Raw genomic sequence first — 23,201 nt, 5'->3', positions numbered from 1 at the left:
ATAGGTCTTTTTTCTAAACAATAAATATATATGAATCATAATAATTAAAATACTATCTAATAATAGAGTTTATTTTTAAGGATATATATATCTTCGATTTAGTTCGACTTTAATTGATTTTTTTGTTTTCTCCAAATACAAATCAATGTGTCTAATTTTAAATTAAAAACCAAACTAAACTAATGAATCGATTTGATTTGGTTTTTAGATTTTCTATTTTTGGTTGCACTCCTAAGCCTAAATATTGCTAAAAAAAAAAAAAAATCGAGTATTCAAAGTCAAAGCCAGAAAGTTAACCGTCATCCCAATTTTACTCCGCCATTGAAGTCAAAGGTCAATCACTAACAAGCTTTTGCTTCTCACCAATGCCTCCTCAAAACGGGTCCACTCTCTCTTTCTCTTTTCATCTTCCAAATTTTGCTGTTTCCGTTCCTTGGTGCTTAGATTTTCTCTTTTATCCATTTGGGTCTTTTTCTCTGTGCTTCGGTTCAATTTTCTCGCCGGATCCCGATGGAACCGCCACCCCTTATCGACCTTGGCGACGGTGACGGCGATAATTCGTCATCTCCCTTCACTAATTCATATACCCAGAACCTTAATCACCTCAATCATGGGTTTAATTACTCGAATCGCGAGGATACGACCCGTAGTTGCTCCTCTCAATTCTTCGACTCCAGTTCATCTTCGTCCGATAATGAAAACGATGGTGTTTCTGCCAATTACGTTGAGTCCACTACCAAACGGCTTGATTATATGCTGCAATTTCTGGACCGTAAGCTTTCATCTCAATCTGTTTCGTTTAGTAATCATGACGGCGATATTCAGGATTCGGATTATAATGGGAGTAGTTCTTCTCTTCCTGAATTCATTGGGCGGGGTGGAGGAACTGGGATTTTTAGGCTTCCAGTGCGAGCTGCTGTTCATCCTCATCGGCCGCCTAGCCTTGAAGTGAGGCCGCATCCTTTAAGAGAGACGCAGATCGGATGCTTTTTAAGGACTGTTGCTAGCAGCGAGTCCCAATTGTGGGCTGGTAGTGAATATGGTGTCCGGTTTTGGAATTTCGAGGATTTGTATGCGTCGGCGGAAGACACGGCTGTGAGGAGTGGTGATGAAGAGACGGCGCCATTTCGTGAGTCAGTTTGGACGTCGCCTACTCTTTGTTTGGTTGCCGATGAAGGCAATCGGTTAGTTTGGAGTGGCCACAAGGATGGTCGCATTAGATGCTGGAGGATGGATATTCAAAGTTTGAACGCAAATGATCATTTTACGGAAGCTCTGTCTTGGCAGGCTCATCGTGGTCCTATTTTTTCGCTTGTAATGACATCTTATGGTATATATATGGTCTCATATGATTGTCAAACCAAGGTGGGTTTTGCTTCTTTCTTGTTGACTGTTTTGGTTTTTTTTCCCTCTCTCTCTCTCTCTTTTAGGAGATCTTTGGTCAGGTTCCGAGGGCGGGGCTTTGAAGGTTTGGTCATGGGAAGCTATTGAGAAGGCTCTCTCTATGACTGAGGGAGAAAGTCACATGACTACTTTGTTGGTGGAAAGATCTTATATTGACCTTAGGACTCAAGTCAGTGTAAGCTTCAGTAACACATTTACTTGGGATGTTAAGTACTTGTTATCTGACGACTCTACTGCCAAAGTCTGGAGTGGCAGTGACCTCTCTTTTGCACTATGGTATGTTCTTATGTGGTTGTTACGTCAGATTGCTTACTCTATTTGTAGTTGCATTTGGGGCATTGATTTTCTGTTGTTCATGAATCTTGTCGTCTAAAGTTTAGAAGGTGCATTGGTTAGGAACTTATAAACTTGAATCCTTTGGATATGTGCAAATTGCAAAAATGGGTTTACATTGCATAGTAGTTTTTTACTTTGTTAATATGAAACCAAGAGAAATATATTCTAGAGGTAAGGTACAAAAGGAAAACCTAGGGGTGGGGTAGAGGGAACCTTTGCCCCGAACACTACAAAAGAAGTGTCTTCCAATCATTCATTAATATAATACAAAATTTTTTGGGTTACATGCATTCAGTGCACATCCTAATGCGCAAGTCCCTTCTACAATATTCTGTTTTATTCGATGTGCTGGTTGTAATTTGCTTCCGTGTAGCTGAGAGGGTGCTTTCAAGTGTCATTACCTTCTAATACCAAGATTTAGTTATGTAATATTTCCACTTTTCAAGGGATGCTCGCACAAGGGAGCTATTGAAAGTGTTCAATACTGATGGTCAATTGGAGAACCGAATAGATATGACATCTGTCCAAGATTTTACATTGGAGCCTGTTTCTTTTTTAAAGAAAGAAAAGACACAAAGTGCCTTTGGTTTCTTTCAGCGTTCACGTAATGTTATAATGGGAGCGGCTGATGCTGTTCGTCGAGCTGCTGTGAAGGGGGCCTTTGGAGATGATAATCGGAGAACTGAAGCATTAGTGATAACAGTAGATGGTATGATCTGGACTGGATGTACAAGTGGTTTACTTGTGCAGTGGGATAAATACGGAAACCGTTTGCAAGATTTCCATCATCATTCTCATGCTGTCCAATGCTTTTGTACTTTTGGATCACGAATATGGGTGGGCTATGCCAGTGGTACCGTACAGGTATTGGACCTCAAAGGTAGACTTCTTCAAGGATGGGTGGCTCATAGCTGCCCTGTGATTAAAATGTGTGCTGGATCTGGTTACATATTTACCCTGGCAAATCATGGTGGTATTCGTGGATGGAATGTTACTTCTCCAGGACCTCTTGACAGCGTACTACGCTCAGAGTTGGCTGCGAAGGAATTCATGTATACAAGAATGGAAAATTTAAAAATATTCACTGGTACATGGAATGTTGGACAGGAAAAAGCATCTCCTGACTCTCTCATCTCCTGGCTGGGTTCTGTTGTCTCCGATGTTGGCATTGTAGTTGTTGGGCTGCAGGAAGTTGAAATGGGAGCTGGTTTTCTAGCAATGTCAGCAGCTAAAGAAACTGTGAGTTCCTTCATTATAAAACGTACAAATCTTTCTTCTCATTATCTTTTAACTTTCCAATAACTGATCAGTCTCAAGAAATTTATCTGCATGTTGTATTATTTTTATTTGAGAACAAACACTCTTTTTCACTGATAAGCCAAAAAGAAAAACTAAACACTCACAGGTAGCTTATAAAAGGCTGGTCCAGCTAGTACTAATAAAAACATAATTATAACTAAAACATATATTTTAATGTTTTGTCCCGCTATTACATTTCCTTTTAAAAAGCTGCTCTAGCTAGAAAAGAAAGAGCACATCAGTATAGAAGCTTGGAAATTGTATTTTGTCCCATTATTAAACCCCGATCCTTGGAATTGTCTTCAAAGATTCTTGAGTTTCTACTTTTCCACATATTCCGAAAGAGTTTGATTTATAAGATGTAAAGACCCATGGTTAAACATTCAAATGAAGTCTAAACTCTTTGGGAACTTATAGATATCATAGGAGTTGAAAAACAAACTAGGTTTTAAAATGCTAAAAAAACTAAAAAGATTAACCCAAACTAACAAGCTAACTCCCTACATCATGCCTCCACATGTAAATATAATACTCCCTCCAAGAAGTTCTTTTTCTCTTTTGATCAGTGGATAACACAGTTATTGCTCAAAGATACAAGCTCCACAAGGGAGAGAAATAAAAGAACACCGTGAAACACAAAAATAACCACTATAGGGAACCAAAAAGGGAACAAATACAAAAAAAAAGCTTCCACACTGGGACGCAAACTGAACAAAAAGAAACTAGCAAAGAAAGAGCTTGAAGGACCGAACACAACACAATAGACCGCACTTTGAAAATTGAACTAATGCCAACGCCTAGTACCAAAAGCCTTGGACATTAAAAACGGGAAGAGAAGAAAAAAAGAACTAAGCCCAAAAAGCACAAGCAAGAACTGCTAGACCCAATCTGCAAATGCAATAGAGCGAGCGAACATCAACAATGAATGCCTTGGGAATTGAAGGGAGGAATTTCATGCAACTCGAGGCCACAAGCTTCAATAAGAGAAGCAAATTTGCTAGGCAAGATGAAGGAAGAGAATGAGAAATCTTTTTTTTTTTTTTTTTTTTTTTTTTAAAAAAATATTTTTATAGTAAACATCAAAGATGTATTAAAACCAAAAAAGGCAACGGCCCACTGTTCCCACCTCTTTCAACGTTTCAAATGACTTGAATTTGCCTTTTTCAAAGAATGTCTTGCCTCAGCAAGTTCATTTAATGATGCTCTTCATGCTAAAAGTCAAGCTCCGTAGTAAAAGAATTTCTAACAAAAACAAGTCTTCAAGCCGTTTCCCAAATATCACTAGTTTTCGAGACTTCTTAAACCATATCCCAAGCATTTCTCAAGAAAAAGGAGATCCAACCTTAAATCATCTGTTTTAGAGACTAACCCAGACTATTTAGAAGCCTGTTGTCTGCTTGCTCAACAGCCAAAACCCACCAAGAAATCGATTTCTATCTTAGCTTCAAGCCAGAAATTTAATTACTGTGCTTTTAATCCTACGTTAGAGGTTCAATTTCTGAGAGGTACACCTTGCTCCCCCTTGACTTCGCTCCAGAAAATGAGTTCTTATTATGCCAGTGATTCTCCATTTAGTGTAAGCAGCAAGGATACAGTTTGCTTTGAGGATAAATTTGACCAAGAAACACCAACGCATTACGCTAACTTGGGAGAAGATTTGAACGCTCTGTTTCACAAGGAAGAGAATTTGAATTTAAAAGTGGCGGGTACTTCATGTCTTTCTCCTTTGCTTCATTATGAAATTTCACCACATATGAAGTCCATAGTTGAAGAATGTTTTTGGATGACTGTACGCGTTGACATGCACTTTTGAATCTGTTTGTTTGAAGACAGTTTATTGTGGGAAAGTAGCTGAACAAGATGTTGCAGTGGAAGTTGATACTTTGGGGATGCTAATTAGTTGGAACATTTTTACTCCGATCCTCCACAGAGGATAATTGCTAATTGTTCTATTTTGGTTGTTTGACACCACCCTTGTTGTTTCAGACCACAAGGGAAGCATTGTTATCCTATCTTGTTCTGATCGGTTAGTAGATAAGGCAATTTGGATTGCTTCTCCGATCAGATCTCCTCTAGTTAATTTAGTTTTGAGTTTTTTCTACAATTGTTCGTTCTGTTTTGTCTAGTCTTGGTTTAGGTTGGAGCCGTTTGTTCTTGTTACTCTTTTGTATGGGCTGAGTTTTAAGCCTTGTTTTTTATCCTTAGGCTTTTTTGCTCTTTGTATAATTCTCTTGTATTTTGAGCATTAGCCTCAATTCATTTTATTAATGAAGAGGCTCGTTTCCATTTCAAAAGAAATAATAATAATAAAATAAATAAATAAATAACAGACTATGGCTCTTCTAATTTTTTTTTTCTAATTTTCATCATTTTGGAATAAGGTACCATAGCCGTCTGCAAAACAAACTTTTGAGTTATTATCAATGTAAATCCACATATTCCTCGTTATTTAGACTAACCCCTGAATTTTCTCTATCTGAATCATAAATAGAAAGATTATCCTTAGGGGATGAATGGCTAGAAATCCCTTTGACAAAAGGATTATTTGAGCCTGGAAGATTATTGACTGATTGGCTAAAATTTTTACCAGTAAGCAACTATTGTGGTTTGTCCATTAATTGAGAATCTACTATCAAAAGGCGTGCACAAGACTGAATTGATCTTTAAATGTTCCTTTATAAGTTGTTGCTCCTTTCTCAAAGTGACTTGAAGAGAATAAACTACTTTAAAGGATAGAAAAAGCGTCAACCTTTCTATTGCTTACCACCTCGAGACTAAGAGAATTTGAATCAAATTGCAACTCAGTATTCAATCCTTGTTCACCCCTGAACCAACGTAGGATTATCATTTCTATCAAAAACTCGACTTACCTAACATGGGAAATCCGAGAACTTTTATATCCTCTTTACCTACCTCAGACACTGTTAAGATCTCTCCTAACAAGAACAAACTCAAGAATACAAAGAACAAGTAAGAAAACTAAAAGATAGAATTATAAATTGCAAGATCAATAAAGAAATTACAATGTACCTCAGCACATTCTAGAGAGCTGATAATCCTCTCCAAATTCCCCAAAGGAAATCGCACAAAATTCTTTATACCCTCTGACCTCACACTCACCTACTATTTATAACCCAAAGAGACCTAACAATCCCCATGCCTAATTACTAGAATACCCTTATTACTAATCATACTAATATTCCACTAATAATCCTACATCTCTATGACTAGGGGTCTTACTTCTTCATCTCTATTAACCTCGTTTTTTTTTTTTTTTGGAAAAGGATACGAAACTTTTCATTAAGTAAACGAAAAGAGACTAATGTTCAACATACATCACAATAAAAACAAAACAAAGTAAAGACCTCTGAACCAAACAAAAATTAAAAGAAATTAATCTCACAATATCTAAAGAATTTGAAAAGTCCTTTTTTTTTTCTTTTTTTTTTTAAGAAACAAGACTTTTAATTGATGAAATGAAAAGAGGCTAATGTTCAAAATACGATGAAATAAAATAAAGCAAAGTAAAGCAATTACAACCAAATACAATTCATAACAGAGCAACTTGGCTTTGAACAAATCACCAAACACCCATTGAATCTGAAAATGACCATTGGTCTGAACTTTACTTTAATTTCAATTTCACCTAGGAAAGAACCACTCAAGTTTCTTTTAACTTCTATATGTGCTTCAAAAAAATCCAAGAAATTTAGGTTTTTAGAACACAAATGCTAACCAAGCCCCAAGGTTATTTAAAATAACTAACGCATAATTTATGAAAATGTATTTTTCATTCTATGTTGAAGAAGAGCTTTTTCTTTTTTTAGTGAAATATCTAAGAAAGATTCTTTCAGTAGGTATTGTTTATGAGTCCTAAAAAGGAGATCTAACTTTTCCTTTCTTAACCTAAAAACAAAAGATTATGCAAGACGACAAGTTCTTTCCATACATGTGATAAGACTATCATTCATTTTTCTAACGAGAAACAAGCTTTGATATTATAAAAGGAAAATATTCAAAGACACAAACTCCAAAGGGAGTGAACAAGAATGTTAAAATCACTAGTTTACCCAAAAACTTATACTAATGGGTGAAGGTAAATTTAATATTATATCATCTAATACTCCCTTCACTTGTTAGCTTGAAATATGTAGAAGACCCAACAAGTGGAAATCAATGTTAATTGAGGAGGAGTTCACCGATTAGGGTTTCTTCAGAGGGGTAGTAAGGACCAAAATCCATCATGGTGAACATTCCTAAGACGAAGAAGACTTACTGCAAGCGCAAGGAATGCAAAAAGCATACTTTGCACAAGGTTACCTAATATAAAAAGGGTAAGGACAGTGTTGCTGCTCAAGGAAGTGTCATTATGATCGTAAACAAGTAGGATATGGAGGACAAACCAAGCCTGTCTTTCATAAAAAGGCCAAAACTACAAAGAAGATTGTGCTAAGGTTGCAATGCCAGGGTTGCAAGCACGTCTCACAGCATCCCATTAAGAGATGAAAGCATTTTGAGATTGGTGGAGACAAGAAGGGAAAGGGAACTTCTCTTTCTTAGATGCATTAACATTGTCATTCATCATTCACCATAATTGGGGAGGAAATAACATTGCAAGGGTTTGTACACAAGACCTCCTAGACCACTTACTCCGATATTATCTTAAATCACCGATTGACCCAAAAGTTTAAGCTGATGAGTGAACTTAAATTTAATATTATATCATCTAACAAAGAAAATAGAACCAGAAAATAAAACAAGATCTTAAAACAATTTCAAATAAAAGAGAATGACCAAAAAACAAAAAGGACCCATCAAACCAAATCTTAGCTCCAAAGAAAACTCACAACAACAATTGCAACAGGTGAAAATAAGAACCAATGCAAGAAAAAGCTGGCTAAGAATTTTCCTCCAAGAAAGATCTAACAAACCAATTGGGATACTTTGAGAATAAAATCCCTAACACTTGAATTGTTGAAAGATAAAGTAAAAACCAAAAAAGAGCTATCTAGAAACTTGACCAAGAAACTATTCCTTATGATGTTGAAATTGGAATTTCCCATAATCCAAGGCCACAGGCTTTAGTAAGAGATACAAATTTACCAAGCACTGAAGAGGGAGGAAGACGAATCTCCTTATCATTTTCGTACGCTAATGTTGAATTCAGCATCAAAGTCATCACACTGAAAGGGAGAAAGATGAAATGTAGGATCTTTTGTTGAGTGAATTGCCTCATGAATAAAAAGTATACCTTTTAAGGAGAAAAATATATGGCTACTAGAGCGAGGATGGAAGAATATGGTGGGGCTAATGTTGATAAGTCCCTGTGGATGTTTAAGGGGAAATGATAGGCACACTTCTCTGAGTATAATAGAGTGGATAAGTAGCAGCGTAACAATTTTTAACTTCATTAATAGTCAAAGGCTTTAAGGACCCGGAGCTTGTATCCTTTGAACGTTTTCCTTTTTCATTATATCAAAAAGGGAAATAGGGGATAGTGTTGCCCTCCTCTCTTTGTTAGGGGAGTTTCAATTTTCTTCTAGGATCTTTCTTTCTTTCCTTCTTTCTCTTTTTGGGTAATGAATAACAATTGACCCACTACATTTCTTACAGAAATATGGTTAAATAAAATGAGAAACCAAAGAGATTAAAACTTTTGATTCTTAATTTTTCTTCATGAATTTCATCATCTTCTTTTTATTCTTCTTCCTATTATTATTCTGTATTTTTATTCTGGCATGAATTTTTTTTAATTGAATCCCCCCATCATCTTAGCAGCCAATGGAATGCCACCACATTTCTTCAACAATTTCACTTTCAATTCCTCTAAATCTGGAGGATCATTAGATAACAAATCTCCATTATTCACTAATTCTTGCTAGAAAATGTTCAAGGAAAAAAAATCTCCATATTATGGTTTTTTTTTTTTTTTTTTTTTTTTTTATATGTTACATACTTTTCAACTACATATATACTTTTCCAAATATTCTTAACACTCATTTGATATATGAATTCAATCAAACAAAAATAAATTTTACAAATTTCTACGTATAAATATCGCACTTAATGTAGACAAAATATTATTATTTACATAATCAACAACCCTACAACATAATTTAACATTCATTAGTCTTATAATAGTTGGAAGTGGTTGTCAAAGTTGATTATTGAAGATAATTTTCACTGGAGTTTGTAGTCGGAGATGGCTGTCGAATCCTTGAGTTGGTCGCATGAAGGTGGTATTGGAATTGATTGTCGGAGTTTGTCATCGGAGGTGATTATCGAAGCCTAAAGTTGGTCATCGAGTTGCTTGCTTGAAGGTAGTCATCAAAGTTGATCATTACAGGTGATTTTCGTCGGAGTTTGTAGTCAGAGGTGGTTGTTGAAGGTGGTTGCCAGAGTCTAAAATTGGTCGTCGGAGTTGGTCGCGCGAAGGTAGTCATCGGAGATGGGTCACCGGAGTTGTCATCGGAGGTGATTGCCAAAGCCTAGAATTAATCGTCGGAGTTGGTCGCGCGAAGGTAGTCGTCAGAGTTGTCATTGGAGGTGGTTGTCGGAACTCGAAGTTGGTTGCCGAAGTTGTCATTGGAGATGGTTGTCGGACCCCAGAGTTGGTTCTTGGAGTGATAGCGATAGTTGCTTGTTGCTGTAAGTGGCCATAGGTGAAATCATTGAAAATATTGGAATAAGGGAGAGTTGGGGTGAGTTTGTAAAATATACCACAACTCAACTCATGTTGGTGAGCCAAACACCCCCCTAAGATCTGAATTATATTGAAATATAAAGAAGAAGAAATACAAGATAAGCCAAGTTCCAAGCACTTGGAGAACCTCCTCTTTGAGTATGCTAACTCAAGCCCTAAACCACTCAACTATTGCCTACCTTCCTTCATTTACCATCCTTCTATTTATAACAATAGTTAGTAACAAACTATTAGGATACCTCCTAACAAGAAATTACTTAAGAACACAGAATAAACTCAAGAACAATCAAATATGGAAATATATTGAAATATGCTATAAGGTCATAGAAAATAACAAGATAACCCCTAGCCTTTCGAGAAGGCTAGACTCTCCCAAATTCCTAAATTAGGAAATCCCACAAAATTCTTCGCACCATTCCTCATGACCCATTCCCTCTATTTATAACTAAAAAGCCCTAACAAACTTACTAGCTAATTACTAATATGCCCCAACTAATACCCATACTAATATTCTACTAATACTCCTATTATTTTTATAGTTAGGGACTTTACAATACTCCGCCCTTCGAAAACACCTTGTGCTCAAGGTGTGCTTAGAAGATTCAATCACAAAAATTGGGCTTTTTTTTCCTTTTTCATTTTTTGGTTTATTGAACAAGTAGTGAAACCCAGGCCACTAGCCTTCTCTTCAGCCTTCAAATTGGACTTTAATTTCTTCAGTTGGATTCAGCCCATGACCCCACATTCCCACAGTAGCTCCATTCTTTTCTAATGGACTGGGCCCATGGTCAACTTGCTGTCCAAAATCAAACTCGAGTGTACTCTTAATCAAGATCCATTGTCCATTTATTAGAGGAATCACATATTGGGCCCCTTCTTGTTGGGTTGGCCCAATCCTTAGCTCAACTATATCAAACCTTAATCGTCTGTTATCCTTCCTTCCCAACTTTTTACATGTCACTGCCCCTCCTCTTGGTGAACATTGTTCCTCTTGAATAGAAGGAAATAACTAGGCCTGCAATCCTAGCCCAAAGACATTCACGAAAAATAGGGTTTTATGTTCTCCAACAATCGGTCCCACCTCTTGACCTTTCACGTGGAGATAAACATTTTTTTTTAAAACTCATGAAAATTTCCTCTTCCCCAAGTCATTTTCTCCGTCCTGTCTCCCTCTGCAAATTTTAGCCCATCCCTCCTTCATTCTTCGATTGTATACACCCACCATTGTTTCGGTCGACCGTCGTTTCTCGTCCTCCGGCCTCTTTGCAGTCCCAACCAACAAACCGTTGGCTTCGTCTCCATCTCCATCTGTACGCCTCCCTCCACTGTTTCGGGCGCCATCTTCCTCATCGTCGCCCATTGTATTCTTCCCTGATGAACCTCAAGAAATTCATGGCCGACATACACGATCAACTTCTGTATGCCGCCAATAGCTGCCGATAATTCCTTCTTTCGTCCTTTTTTTTGTTTTCCTCCCACTTTGCCTTCTCGTCGGTAATGTTCGTCTCTTTCTCTTTGATGCTTCTGCCTTTTTTGATCAGCGTTTTCACTTTCACCAAGGCCTTGTCTCCGACCATCTCACCCTTCGCCGTCGACGATGGGCATAGACAATCAAGTTTCTCTTCTTCTTCGATTTCTCCATCGTCGATTCAATATTATTTTTCTCTTTTTCTTCTCTGCTGTGAAATTCCCCATCACCTCCCTTCTTCTCTTTTGTTTCTATCAATTTTATCTCCTTGCTGTTCTCACAATTTTCATCGACATCACCTTCCCTCTGTACTATCTTCAATGGAAATTTCCCCTCAAGAGAGCTTGATGCCTTTCCTTCTTCCTTGATGCCTTGTGATGGTTGTGAAAATCCTTCCATAGATGAGTTTTCAGTTGTAATCTGATTGGAAGTTGCAGATTCCACACCTGCCATGAACGTTACCAATTTTTCTTAGCTGATTTTCTTCCTCAGTTTTGGTGGCGGCTAGTCTGGTTTCTTCTCTTTCTCAATCTCTCTGCAAGGAATCTCTGGTCCTTTGTTGCATTGCTTTCATTTCTCTATGTATTTCTAACAAAGTTTTCATCATATGATCAAAATCCATAACGAAAAATAATGATCCAGGATTGATGGCTTTAATACCAATTTGTTAGGATATCTCCTAACAAGAAATTATTCAAGAACATGGAATAAACTCAAGAACAATCAAATATGGAAATATATTGAATTATGCTATAAGATCATAGAAAATAACAAGATAGCCCATAGCCTTTCGAAAGGGCTAGACTCCAAATTCCCAAATTAGAAAATCCCATAAAATTCTTCACACCCTTCCTCTTAACCCACTCTCTCTATTTATAACTAAAAAGCCCTAACAAACTTGTTAGCTAATTACTAATATGCCCCAACTAATACCCATACTAATATTCTACTAATACTCCTATTATGTCAAAAGCTAGGGGCCTTTCAACTTAAGCACCTTGGAGAACCACACCTCAAAAGCCAGTTATTGGTGTGGGAGAGCCAAACCACTTAAGTATCATATTGGTCGTCCCATTCTAACCAATGTGGGACAAAGGAAGCCCATACTACCTTGGTTCCTAACACTAACTTACTGTCTAGTTACCATTGTACCTTTTACTAATTCTATACTAATATTCTTATCTAGGGACCTTATATATATTTTAGTATGATTTGTATTTTTTGGTTTATTTTGTTGTTCTCCCTCTTAAGGGTAATTGTATCCTTGAGCATTAGTCTCTTTTCATTTTCGTTTCCTTTTCAAAAAAAGGAAGGGAAAAAGTCCTACGCAGTATATAAGAGATCAATGAGTAGAGTAATGAGTCTACTGACCGTGTTGACTTAATATATCATTTTCGTTCAAATTGAAAATGTAAAGATGTCTCAATCGTTTGTCAATTTGATTAAAAAAATGGCATCCCATTTAGCTGCATTTCTTTCCTCCCTAAACTTAGATTATGTTTCCTTCTGAATGCAGGTAGGACTCGAGGGTAGTGCACTAGGCCAATGGTGGTTGGATATGATAGGAAAAACGCTGGGTGAAGGATCAACTTTTCAGCGCGTTGGTTCTAGGCAGTTGGCAGGCTTGCTAATAGGAATATGGTTTGTAGTTGATCAACCCTGAACTTATTTAATAACATCTGTGACTATTTTTCTTTTCTAATAGTTACTATTTTAGTATACTTAGGTTTTTCCCTCTGTGACAAGCTTCCTTGCTATTTTCGAAAATAGAAAACAATAGTTTACATTTATATTTGATGAAGTTTCACTATGAACAATTAGAGAAAAATCAGAACTCCCAGACTCGGAGGAAGCATGAAGTATCTTCTTACAGTAGCAAGAGACGGAAAGTACATAGATAAATTACCACAAATGGTTACAGATAGCTCTCCTACTAGATTTCATTACATTACGAGAATAAATAGGAACTTGACAAAGAATGCCAAAAAGGCGTGATTCTTTACGATATCCCATCTTGCTCACCAATCTAACCATTTCATTTGTTGGGTTAACCAAATAGGGTTCTTTTACTGCAACACTTACAGCAACCTAGCTTTATTTTCCAGCTTCACACCACTTAGTAACATTGAAAAAAAAGTGATCGGTCTTCTCCTGCCAAAGAACCACCAAACACAAACTGAAGGAGAGAGCCACTGAAAGAACTTTTTTTTTTACTCTGTTCATTAAATTAAAACAACCCAAATGCCAATGGAAAACGAGAATTTTTCTTGGGCTTTTTGACATCAAGGTCCAACAAGACTTAAATCAAGTTGAAAGAAATTGAAGCAATTTTCTAATGAGAAGGCTATTGATCGAATTTGGGATGTATATAAGTTATGTTTCATTCCACTTCTTGGTGTCAAATCTAATCGTTTATACTATGTTTGATGCTTTTAGATAGAAAATTTTGGAATTCTATGTAATTTTCCTTTGACTCTCAAGGAGGGAGTTTGTGTGCACACATCCTTGTAGCATCCTTGAGTGAAAATTTTGGTAAGAGAAACAACCATGGATATTTTCAACTGACGATATTAGATGACATTACAAAAGGAGAGGGCCTAGCTAAAGGAATTACACGCAACTTTTCCAATGGGCCATAAGGGAAAAATCATTTCTTATCTAAAGGCAACATTTTTTATAGACCCAAAGTCACTAAGTTTAAGCCCATAAAAAAGAGAGGAAAGGGGAACCAGGCAATGTAACACGTGAGGAATGAGTGATGTTATGTGTAATTGGTTGGGCATGCAGTTTTGATCTTATCGTTATTTTGATATGGTTAGTTAGAAACTTTTTGTGAAGGTTTGTTAGGGAGACCTTTTAAGGTCGCTTACAGCAGAGGGGAATTTTTTGGAATCTCTCTAGATTGTTTGTAGCTCTCTTAAGCATTGTGGAGAGAGGGGAGCTCCCAAATCTCCCTTGACATTTCGAAAATAGTGGATAAATAAATTGAGAGGTATCGACTTTTCCAAAATTGTTCTTTTATTTCTTCGGTGAAGTTTTGTTTGGAGTATTAGTCTCTCTCATTATTTCTGAAATTTTTTTGTTTCTTGTTTCAAAAAAAAAAAAAAAAAAAGAAAAGGAATGTTGGGTTGAGGTATGTCTGAAAAGAAGGATTTTGTGGAGAACTAGTGTCATCCACCTTTTGGTGTACTTAGTTGAAAGGGAGCTTTTCGTCTGAAGTGTAAACTGGAAGAGCTCCCTTCTATTTATCTTGGTTTACCACTTGGCGGTTATCCCAAGCAAGTCCCCTTTTGGCAGCCAATCATTGATAAGATTCGCAAGAAGCTGGACAAATGGAAAAGATATAATATATAATTTTTCTCGAGGAGCCCGACTCACTCTTTGCTATGCACAGCTTTGTCTAACTTGCCTATCTATTACTTGTCACTTTTTTTATGCCTCCTTCAGTGGTTTTAGAGATTGAATGTCTCATGTGTTCCTTCTGTTTGGAAGGTCAGAAGGGAAGCAAATTAAATCACCTAGCCCATTGGAGTTGGGTCTCTAATTCCTTGATGGATAGAGTTCTCGGATTGGGGAATTTGAAAAACAAAAACCTGGCCTTATTAGCTAAATGGGGTTGGAATTCATATATGAACCTGAAGCTTTTTGGTGTAAAGTAATCAAAAGTGTCCATGGCACCAACACTCATTTTTGGCACACTTCCGAAAAATTTGGTCCAAGTCTTCGAAGTCTGTGGATTAGTATCTCTATAGCTTGGTTAAAAGTTGAATCTCTAGCTGAATTCAATTTGGGAAATGGGAGGCATATTACGTTCAAACCAAATCTCTAAAGCTCAGTTAAAATTTGCTCTTAAGTCTTAGAAGTCCGAGATTTGTCTTGTCATTGAGCTTTGAGTCATATTGTATTTTTTATTTCTGGTTGGACTGTTTCTGTTCTATTGTTGGGAAGTTATATCTTCCATTGTAAGTGCTTATGTCTTGGAGATGGTGCATGATAAGAGTTCAATTGTTCAGGGTAAGAAGTAACATCAGAGCTCATGTCGGGGATGTTGATGCTGCGGCAGTTCCGTGTGGCTTTGGACGTGCAATTGGTAATAAGGTAAGTCCTGTTTCTTTGTTCCAACAATACTACTGCTTCCAGCATAGCTTTTTTTTACATTTTGTATGTTGTATTTTCAAAAAAAATTATTATTACCAACTAAACAGTTATTTTTCTACATTTTGTATTTGAGCATTAGCCTCTTTTCACTATTTCAACGAAATTTTTTATTTCCTTTTCAAAAAGAACAGTTAGATGAGTTCTAAGAAGCATGGACATGGACACGGATATGACAAGATATGGTGATACACCAATTTCTAAAATATTAGGACACAAAGACGTTGAGGATACACTATTTTTTTAATTATTTTTTAGAATATATGTACATTTAACATAAAATACTGAATGTGCTGGCTAAAAAGGCATAAAATTTCAACCAAAATGTGGATTGAAACTCAATCATGAAATTATTAGCTTTCAAGGATAGTAAAACATATTTATATTTTTTATTTGATAATATTGGCGGCAAGAAAAATGGGTGAATAGGTTAGAAGATGGTGCCAGCGGGGTGAAGTGAACCGGGGGAACACGATGGCGGCAAGCAGTCAGTGGCAACCAGGCGGGAGAGCAGATGGCGGTGTTGGCAGAAGAAGGATCGTGTGTGCATATGATGTTTCACATTTGGAGGGCTGCTCATTTCGTGAACTGCATGACAAGAAGTAGACTTTAGGTTTTGTGATTATTTTATATTTTTTTCAAAATGAAGTTAATGGGCTGGTGGATTTGGGCCCGTTCTTTAGTTTTCTCTTCCAGCGTGTCCCTTTTTTTTTTAGAAAAAAGAAGATATGCAAAATGGCATGTCGGACACATGTCCACCACGTGTCCTGACGAATCTGTACCCGCCAAGTGTCCGAACGAATTTGTGTCTGCCAAGTATCCAACATTGATGCCACCTCTTATACGAAGTGTCCGTGCTTCGTAGGATGAGTTGTACGTAGGGATGCACAACCAAACAAAACCAAAATTTTGATTTTTATAGCTTATAAGGTTCGGTTTGGTTTAAATCTCAATAAAACAAAAGAAATGCAATTTGGTTCCATTTGGGGGCTCAAAACCCAAACCGAACTGCATGATGATATATATATATAGTAAAAAGAAAAAATGTGTTATAGAGCTGACATGTCTTTCTTTTTTTCTTTTTTTTTTTTATTTAGCTTTGGTTTCTTCCAAATCAAAAGCTGATTTATGTATCTTCATCGTATTTGTGTCTTACACTTTCAGAAATGGGTGTGTCACCATATCCATGTTGTGTCCCGCATCAGTGTATGTGCTTATTAGCTTTTCCACTTCATTTTTAAACCCTTCGGATATTAGCAAAAGCCTTTGATCTTGAGACTTAGGGAGAAATGAGCATACTTGATATTAATCGTCCTTGTGAAAACCTCTCTCCTGAGTAGTGTAAGTAGTTCATTTATTCTTTCTCGGCTAAATGTTTTCATTTAAAAAAAAAAAAAAAAAAAAAAAAAAAAATCTTAGCTCTTATTTTAGGTTATTTATAAATTTGGTATCTAAACTTTGATTGTTGTGTCTATTTGTTGGAAATATAATAGAATTATTATTAATATTATTATTTTTACATTTAGAACACCTATGTCTGCCATTGGAGCGTGAGCTTGGGATTGCCACATTTTGGGACCCGTATAAATTCTCCATGGGCTAGTTGGATATTTATCTTCTTTAAATGTGGGAAATTAGCTCATTTCTAATAGGCCCTCTTCATCATTTCCATATCATTTTCAAGCTCTTTGGGATGATGGTGGAAAAAAGAATGTTTCCTGGAATTATGTCGCAGATTATAGTAGCTGAATATCTTCGGCTGGACCACATAGATTATTAGATTATTGTTTGGATTTATGTTAAATGTATGGTCATTCATGGTGATTCCGACTTACATATTAAAAGTTCCCTTTCACCATACATTTTATGGTTTATAATATCTCATAATTGTAACTTTTGACATGATTAAAGGTTGTCTGACCAGGGGGCAGTTGGTTTAAGGATAAGAGTGTTCGACCGGGTGTTATGCTTTGTTAACTGTCATTTTGCTGCACATTTAGAAGCAGTCAACCGTCGCAATGCAGATTTTGATCATGTGTATCGGACTATGTCTTTCCACCGGCCATCCAATCCTTTCAGTACCACAGCTGGTATGGTATAGTGGCTCTTCTTATTTGCACTTGCACTTGACATTTTGATGCATTTGTCTTATTAAAGACCTGGTTCGCAATTGCTCCTTGTGCAGCTTGTTCTTCACCCACTGCTCAGTCAGTTCGCAGTTCAAATGTATGTGTATAATTAATGGTTGCATGGTCCATTCAATCATTTAAATTACTTCCTACTGTCATTCTAATTTTTAATTAACATGTACTGGAAATTCTTTTCCTTCTTTTTATTTGAGATGCAAATGATGGAGTTCTTTCCCAGGCTTTTGTTGGGTCCTCTGTAGAAATGACACCTGAAATTTCTGATCATTTTTCTTGGTTTAAATTATCGGCTTAACGGGGTATCATACGATGAAGCTAGAGATTTTATTTCTCAAAGATGCTTTGATTGGCTCAAAGAAAAGGATCAACTCGTACAGAGATGGAAAATGTCTTCCAAGGAATGCGTGAGCAGCTATTACATTCCCACATATAAATTTGAGAGGCAACAACAAGGATTATCAGGTATTGATGCTGTTTAGTGGTGTCTAGTTGGGTTTAAGGTTCAAGCTTTTAATTGCTGGTAGGTCAGTTAAAAATGTGTCAAGCAGAATCTCCTTGTTACCTTGTGCCCCTTTTTGGGTCCTCGGATGCATACGATCTTGAAACTTCCTTACTAACGTGTAATAGAAAGTGAGAGGACCCACAGGTTCAATTATCAAAACCTGGCTCGAGTAAAGATGTGACCTAATCCCTTGGAGATTCCCGTGTAAGTTTTCCTTTTCCCCTTTTTTCTTCAGTCTTTTTAATGTGGAGGAGATCCCGAGAAAGGTTAGATTCTTTACCTGTTCTTCTTATGTTGGACATTTTGCCCTCGATTGGGATTTTTTTTTTTGTTGGAAGGCGGAGGAAGACTTGGAATTATTCTTGGGCGTTGCTCTGGGACTTTTTCTCCAGATGTTTGACTGACGTGTGCTCGCCCCAGGAGTGTTAGAGATATGATTTTTGCTATTATTTGTTGTGGGGTGAGTGAAACAGGAGGTGTTTAGGGGGTTGCGAGGGACAGTTGGTCTCTTGTTCGTTTCCATGTCTCCTATTGGGCTTCGATTTCAAAGGTTTTTTTTTTGTAATTATTCCATAGATATGATTTTGTATAGTTGGAGTCCCTTCCTGTAGATGGTGTCTCCCTTTTTTGTGGAGATTTTTTGTTCGCTCGTGTATTCTTTCATTTTTTTGAATGAAAGCCGTTGTTTTTATTAAAAAAAAAAAAAAAAAGGCTCGGGTAAAAATAGTGGATTCCCTGATATAAAAAGAAAAATAAGAAGGCAATTATGCACATGGAAGGTTTTCTGTTTTTATCCTGCAGCCTGCAATGTAGGTTACTTGAGTTTTCTGATGGTCTGATATCAAATTTATTTTGCCTGTCTAATAGGGTATGATTCTGGGGAGAAGAAGCGCGTCCCTGCTTGGTGTGACAGGATACTGTATCGTGATAGCCGGTCATCTTCAGCGTCTGGATGCAGCCTAGACTGTCCTGTAGTCACTTCAATATCACAGTATGTTCAATTTTTATTATCTTTCAATATGTGGCAACTGAAATCAGATACCATGTGTTATCATTTCTTGGTTGGGGTTGCTGGTGCCCCGGCCCTCCCCTTCTTTCTTTTCCCTTTTCCCTCCCGTTATTTTTGAAGGACTTGTAGATTGTCAAGATCTACTGATTGGAAATATTTACTTGGCTATATGTTTAGGGAGGATTCCTTTCCTACATCGATTTGCTTTTCCTCCTATATTCTTGTGTACGTGGGGATCTTTAGAAGAGGAGGTGGTCCTATGGGTAGCAACAACCTAATCCTTTTGAAATGAAGTCCCTGTTCTATAAAGTTTGTGATATTTGGAATGGATGACTTGTTCTGTTTGGAATGAATGAAAATCTTCATAATTCTTGTGGTTGGGTTTCAAAAATTATTATGCCAAGTTTTGGTGCACCTACAAAGTTTTTTGTGGAAGTGCCTCCGAACGGTTGGGGACCTGAAGATGAATATCCCTTATTTGTCGGCATCGTCTGGGGATAATTGCTTCCTTTTCTTTTTCATGTGTCTGCTCTTTTAATGTACATGCAACTAGGGTAACTGCTGCTAGCTTTATTACTTCCGTTGGTATTTGTTTCTGTATGCTTTCATGTATTGTATGCTGTAACTAGTTATTCTCTAGGCTGAACATTTTATGAACTAGAAAATGAGAAAAAGATTTAGTATGATTATTTTCAGGTTTTTCTCCTATCATGCCCCTTTAATCAAATGTTATCGATATTTTTCTTTCGTACAAATCTTGATTTATGGGTTTAAAATATTTGATGTGAAAATTGATTCAACCCCATTTGCTTTACTTGTAATACTGATGTCAATTTTACAGCTTCCTTTTTTCCCTCTCTTTTAAGGTCTGATCTTCCTTCTGTACAGGTATGAGGCTTGTATGGACGTGGTAGATAGTGATCATAAGCCCGTTCGTTGTATATTTGATGTCAATATTGCTCGAGTTGATGAGTCTATAAGAAGACAAGAACTTGGAGAAATCCTTCATTCAAACGAAAAAATTAAGCATATGCTTGAGGTGTTGTGCAAGATTCCTGAAGTTATTGTCAGTACGAACAACATACTTCTTCAACATGAGGATACATCTCTTCTACGTATTACAAATGAATGCGAGAAAAGTGACGCTATATTTAAAATAGTTTGTGAAGGTCAGTCTACAATTCGATTGAATGGGAAAGCATCGGGTCATTATAGTCTTAGAGGTTCTTTTGGCTTTCCACGATGGCTCGAGGTAACTTACTATACATCAATCTACTTGCAATGAGTTCTGCCTGACTTTTACATTCTCTAAGTTGAACATTGTCATTATTTATCAAAACGATGGTATCGACTATAAAAAACTTGGCTATTTCTTGCTATTATTGTATCAGGTCTCTCCTGCAACTGGAATTATCAAACCTAACCAAATTGTTGAAGTCTCAATTCGTCTCGAGGAATCCCACATGTCAGAAGGATTTGTTGATGGTCTCCCGCAAAACTCATGGTGTGAAGTCACCAGAGATAAAGAGGTTATTTTGCTTGTTAAGGTGTATGGAACCTTTTCTAGTAAGTCAAAGAATCATCGTATTCGTGTGCGCCATTGTGTTTCTCCCAAGAGCGAAGGAACTGATACCAAAACAAACAACTCTACCCAAATTCATGGAAGCGTTCTTCATCGGTCCGATATTCAGCGTCTCAGCATGTCCAGTGATGTGGTTGACCGTCTACGAAATATGCATACCCCTTAACTGCAGCCAAGATTGTGCAGGAAATCATGCTTTTGGTCTTTGACAGATTTCAATTCTACCAGCTTCTTTGTACATATCTGAGGGAGATGTCTCTTACCATTTTGTATCAAAACCCGTACTGTTTTGATTTGTGTCGATAGTGTTCATTCAATAACAATGTCCATTTTTTGAGATTTTCAACCTAATTTCAAGACAGGTCCATCTCCAGGTGGTTGCTGATAAGTGGATTCACATATCTGTAGATGAAAGTTGTATACAGAAACAGCAGCAGAGTAGGTGAGGCGGTTTTATTTGTTCCTTAAATGTTATTATCCCAATTACAGTGGAACAATTATGTCTGTAGACTTGGTTTTGATGAGTCTAAGTTTAGATTCCTTGAACAAACTTTGTACGTGCTGAAAATATATGTATGTAGCTTCATAGTTTTGGTGGACTTTTTATATGAATATATCCATTTTTTTTTATGTGATACCATTTTGGGATGTTAATAAGCTCTCTTGTGGAATGGAAAATGGAACATTTGAACCTTGAGATCGATAATATAAGTTTTTTTTTAGTCGAACTATACTCATTTTGGTCAATGTTATTGTTTGTAAAAATTGATTTTTTTTTTTTTATTTTTTGGTCAATGTTATTGTTTGTAATAATTGGTTTTTTATTTCCTGAGTTTACTGCCAAATTTGTCTTTCCGATTTGTTATTTTTGGTTTATTTCAATTTTATGTGCTACATGTCACAAAAGAGTAGGTAGGTCAAGTGAACAAAATAATGGGAGTAGGTCAGGTGAACGAAACAGAGGAAGAAAACAAACCAATAGAATTTTATTTAAATCGTGTTTTGCTTGCCTACTCTTTGAATTTTTTGGTCCACTTCTTATTTTTAATCAAGAAATATCAGGTGTCTATCTAGCTTACGTGTCAAGGCGTATTACATGCGTATTACATAATCATTTGTTCATTCAATCAATGTACCACAATATTAAAAGGTAAGGATGTAATTAAAATCTACTATTAAAATTTAAACTTATTTGTAAATTAACTTGAGAAATTTACAGCATTTTGGTGATTATAATGTCCTATTCACGTTCACAATGCAAGTAAGATTTAAGAATAGGTAACTGATTCCAATTTCGTAAAATATTGTGCAAATAGTGTTAAAGGAATATGATTTTTCAGCATCCCATCTGTTTAAGCTTTATTCGATAACATTTCATCTCTAATTTTCTATTTAACGTAGGGCGGAATTTTCACTATACAATTTTCACCTTTCTTATAAGCATATTTGAATTCCAAAACAAGATGTTAAAAACAATTTTTTCTTTTTTTCTTTTTATTTTAACATTGATTTTGAAAATGTTTATAAAAGGTAAGCCACAAAATGAACACATAAGTTGTCTTCACAGGTTTAATTTAACAAAACAGAAAACATAAGCAAAATGATATCACACTGGACATTAAGTATTCATTCTGGAGTTTCTCATTTTCTTATAAAGTAAATCAAACAAAAAACCAAAAAAAAAAATTAATAATAATAATTAAAGGAAGAAATCAGACATTATGAGGAAGAAATTGAATCAAATACATTAAGGAGATGGTCCCGCATCATGACAACATATGACAAAGGCTAAATATGATGGTGGTGGTTAACAGTTTAGCAGTTTTTCTCATGCACCAAACATGAAACAGAATTAATGGTTACACCCAATGAAATTACTTTTCAGTCCTTGAAACTCTGCAAAGATTCTCACCTGGCTTTGATGTCTACCACCAATATTCTCCCCCAAGACAACCAAGTTCTATTTTTAACCTTAAACCTTCCTTTCTAATAATGCATATAAAACCATTATTCTCTCAATAACCAATGCATGCATTTCGATCAATAGTTCTATTACCATTCACATCACCCGAATCTATTTGCTCTCTCTGTGTTAAGAATAAAAGGTTTCTATTCAAATAGTGGAATATGAAAGTTTACAGGAAGACTTGGATTGAAGCAGCACCAGCCCGTTTGATTGCCCATCAAAAGCCCTCAATTTCTCCAAAGTTAGAGACTATTTTAGAGGAAAATTTTGAGAATTCTCAGGTCATCTTAGCTAAGATCACTTTTCTTCTTCCTGTTTTACTTTCTTTCTTTGTTTACTTTTCCCTGTATAAGCAGTTGTGTAACATTCAATAATAACTGCTAAATTAGGAATCTCTCTCTCTCTTCCCCACCGGCCCACCGAAAATAAAATAATAATAAAACAAAAAAGGGCAAATTGCAAAACCACCCCTAAAGTATAGTGGTATTTATAATTACACCCTCAAACTTCTTAAGTGTTAAAATTAAACCCTTAAACTTATAATAGTGGTTGAAATTGGACTCCCAGATAATAAAACTTGAACCCTCAAACTTATACAATTGTTACAATTGTGTAAGTTTGAGAGTCCAA

General features: G+C 36.3%; 1 protein-coding gene and 1 pseudogene across 1 annotated transcript; both read left to right on the top strand.

The window, feature by feature from the left end:
* Positions 1-380: 380 nt before the first annotated feature.
* On the top strand, positions 381-21,259 carry LOC120071491 (type II inositol polyphosphate 5-phosphatase 15-like). The gene is given in 14 exon segments (XM_039023808.2): positions 381-1,330; positions 1,431-1,680; positions 2,187-2,979; positions 12,727-12,851; positions 15,224-15,308; positions 17,290-17,455; positions 17,551-17,591; positions 17,733-17,770; positions 17,772-17,878; positions 17,881-17,926; positions 17,928-17,974; positions 18,882-19,005; positions 19,912-20,275; positions 20,415-21,259. Coding segments are annotated over 14 exon segments (3,363 nt in total). The 5' UTR covers positions 381-510; the 3' UTR covers positions 20,772-21,259.
* On the top strand, positions 7,152-7,716 carry LOC120071492 (large ribosomal subunit protein eL42 pseudogene; annotated as a pseudogene).
* Positions 21,260-23,201: the final 1,942 nt, after the last annotated feature.

Source organism: Benincasa hispida, chromosome 2 (genome assembly GCF_027475165.1).
Source record: "Benincasa hispida cultivar pf3 chromosome 2, pf3_genome.v1.1, whole genome shotgun sequence".
NCBI classification, from domain to species: domain Eukaryota; kingdom Viridiplantae; phylum Streptophyta; class Magnoliopsida; order Cucurbitales; family Cucurbitaceae; genus Benincasa; species Benincasa hispida.
This window is presented reverse-complemented; position numbering and strand designations above follow the sequence as displayed.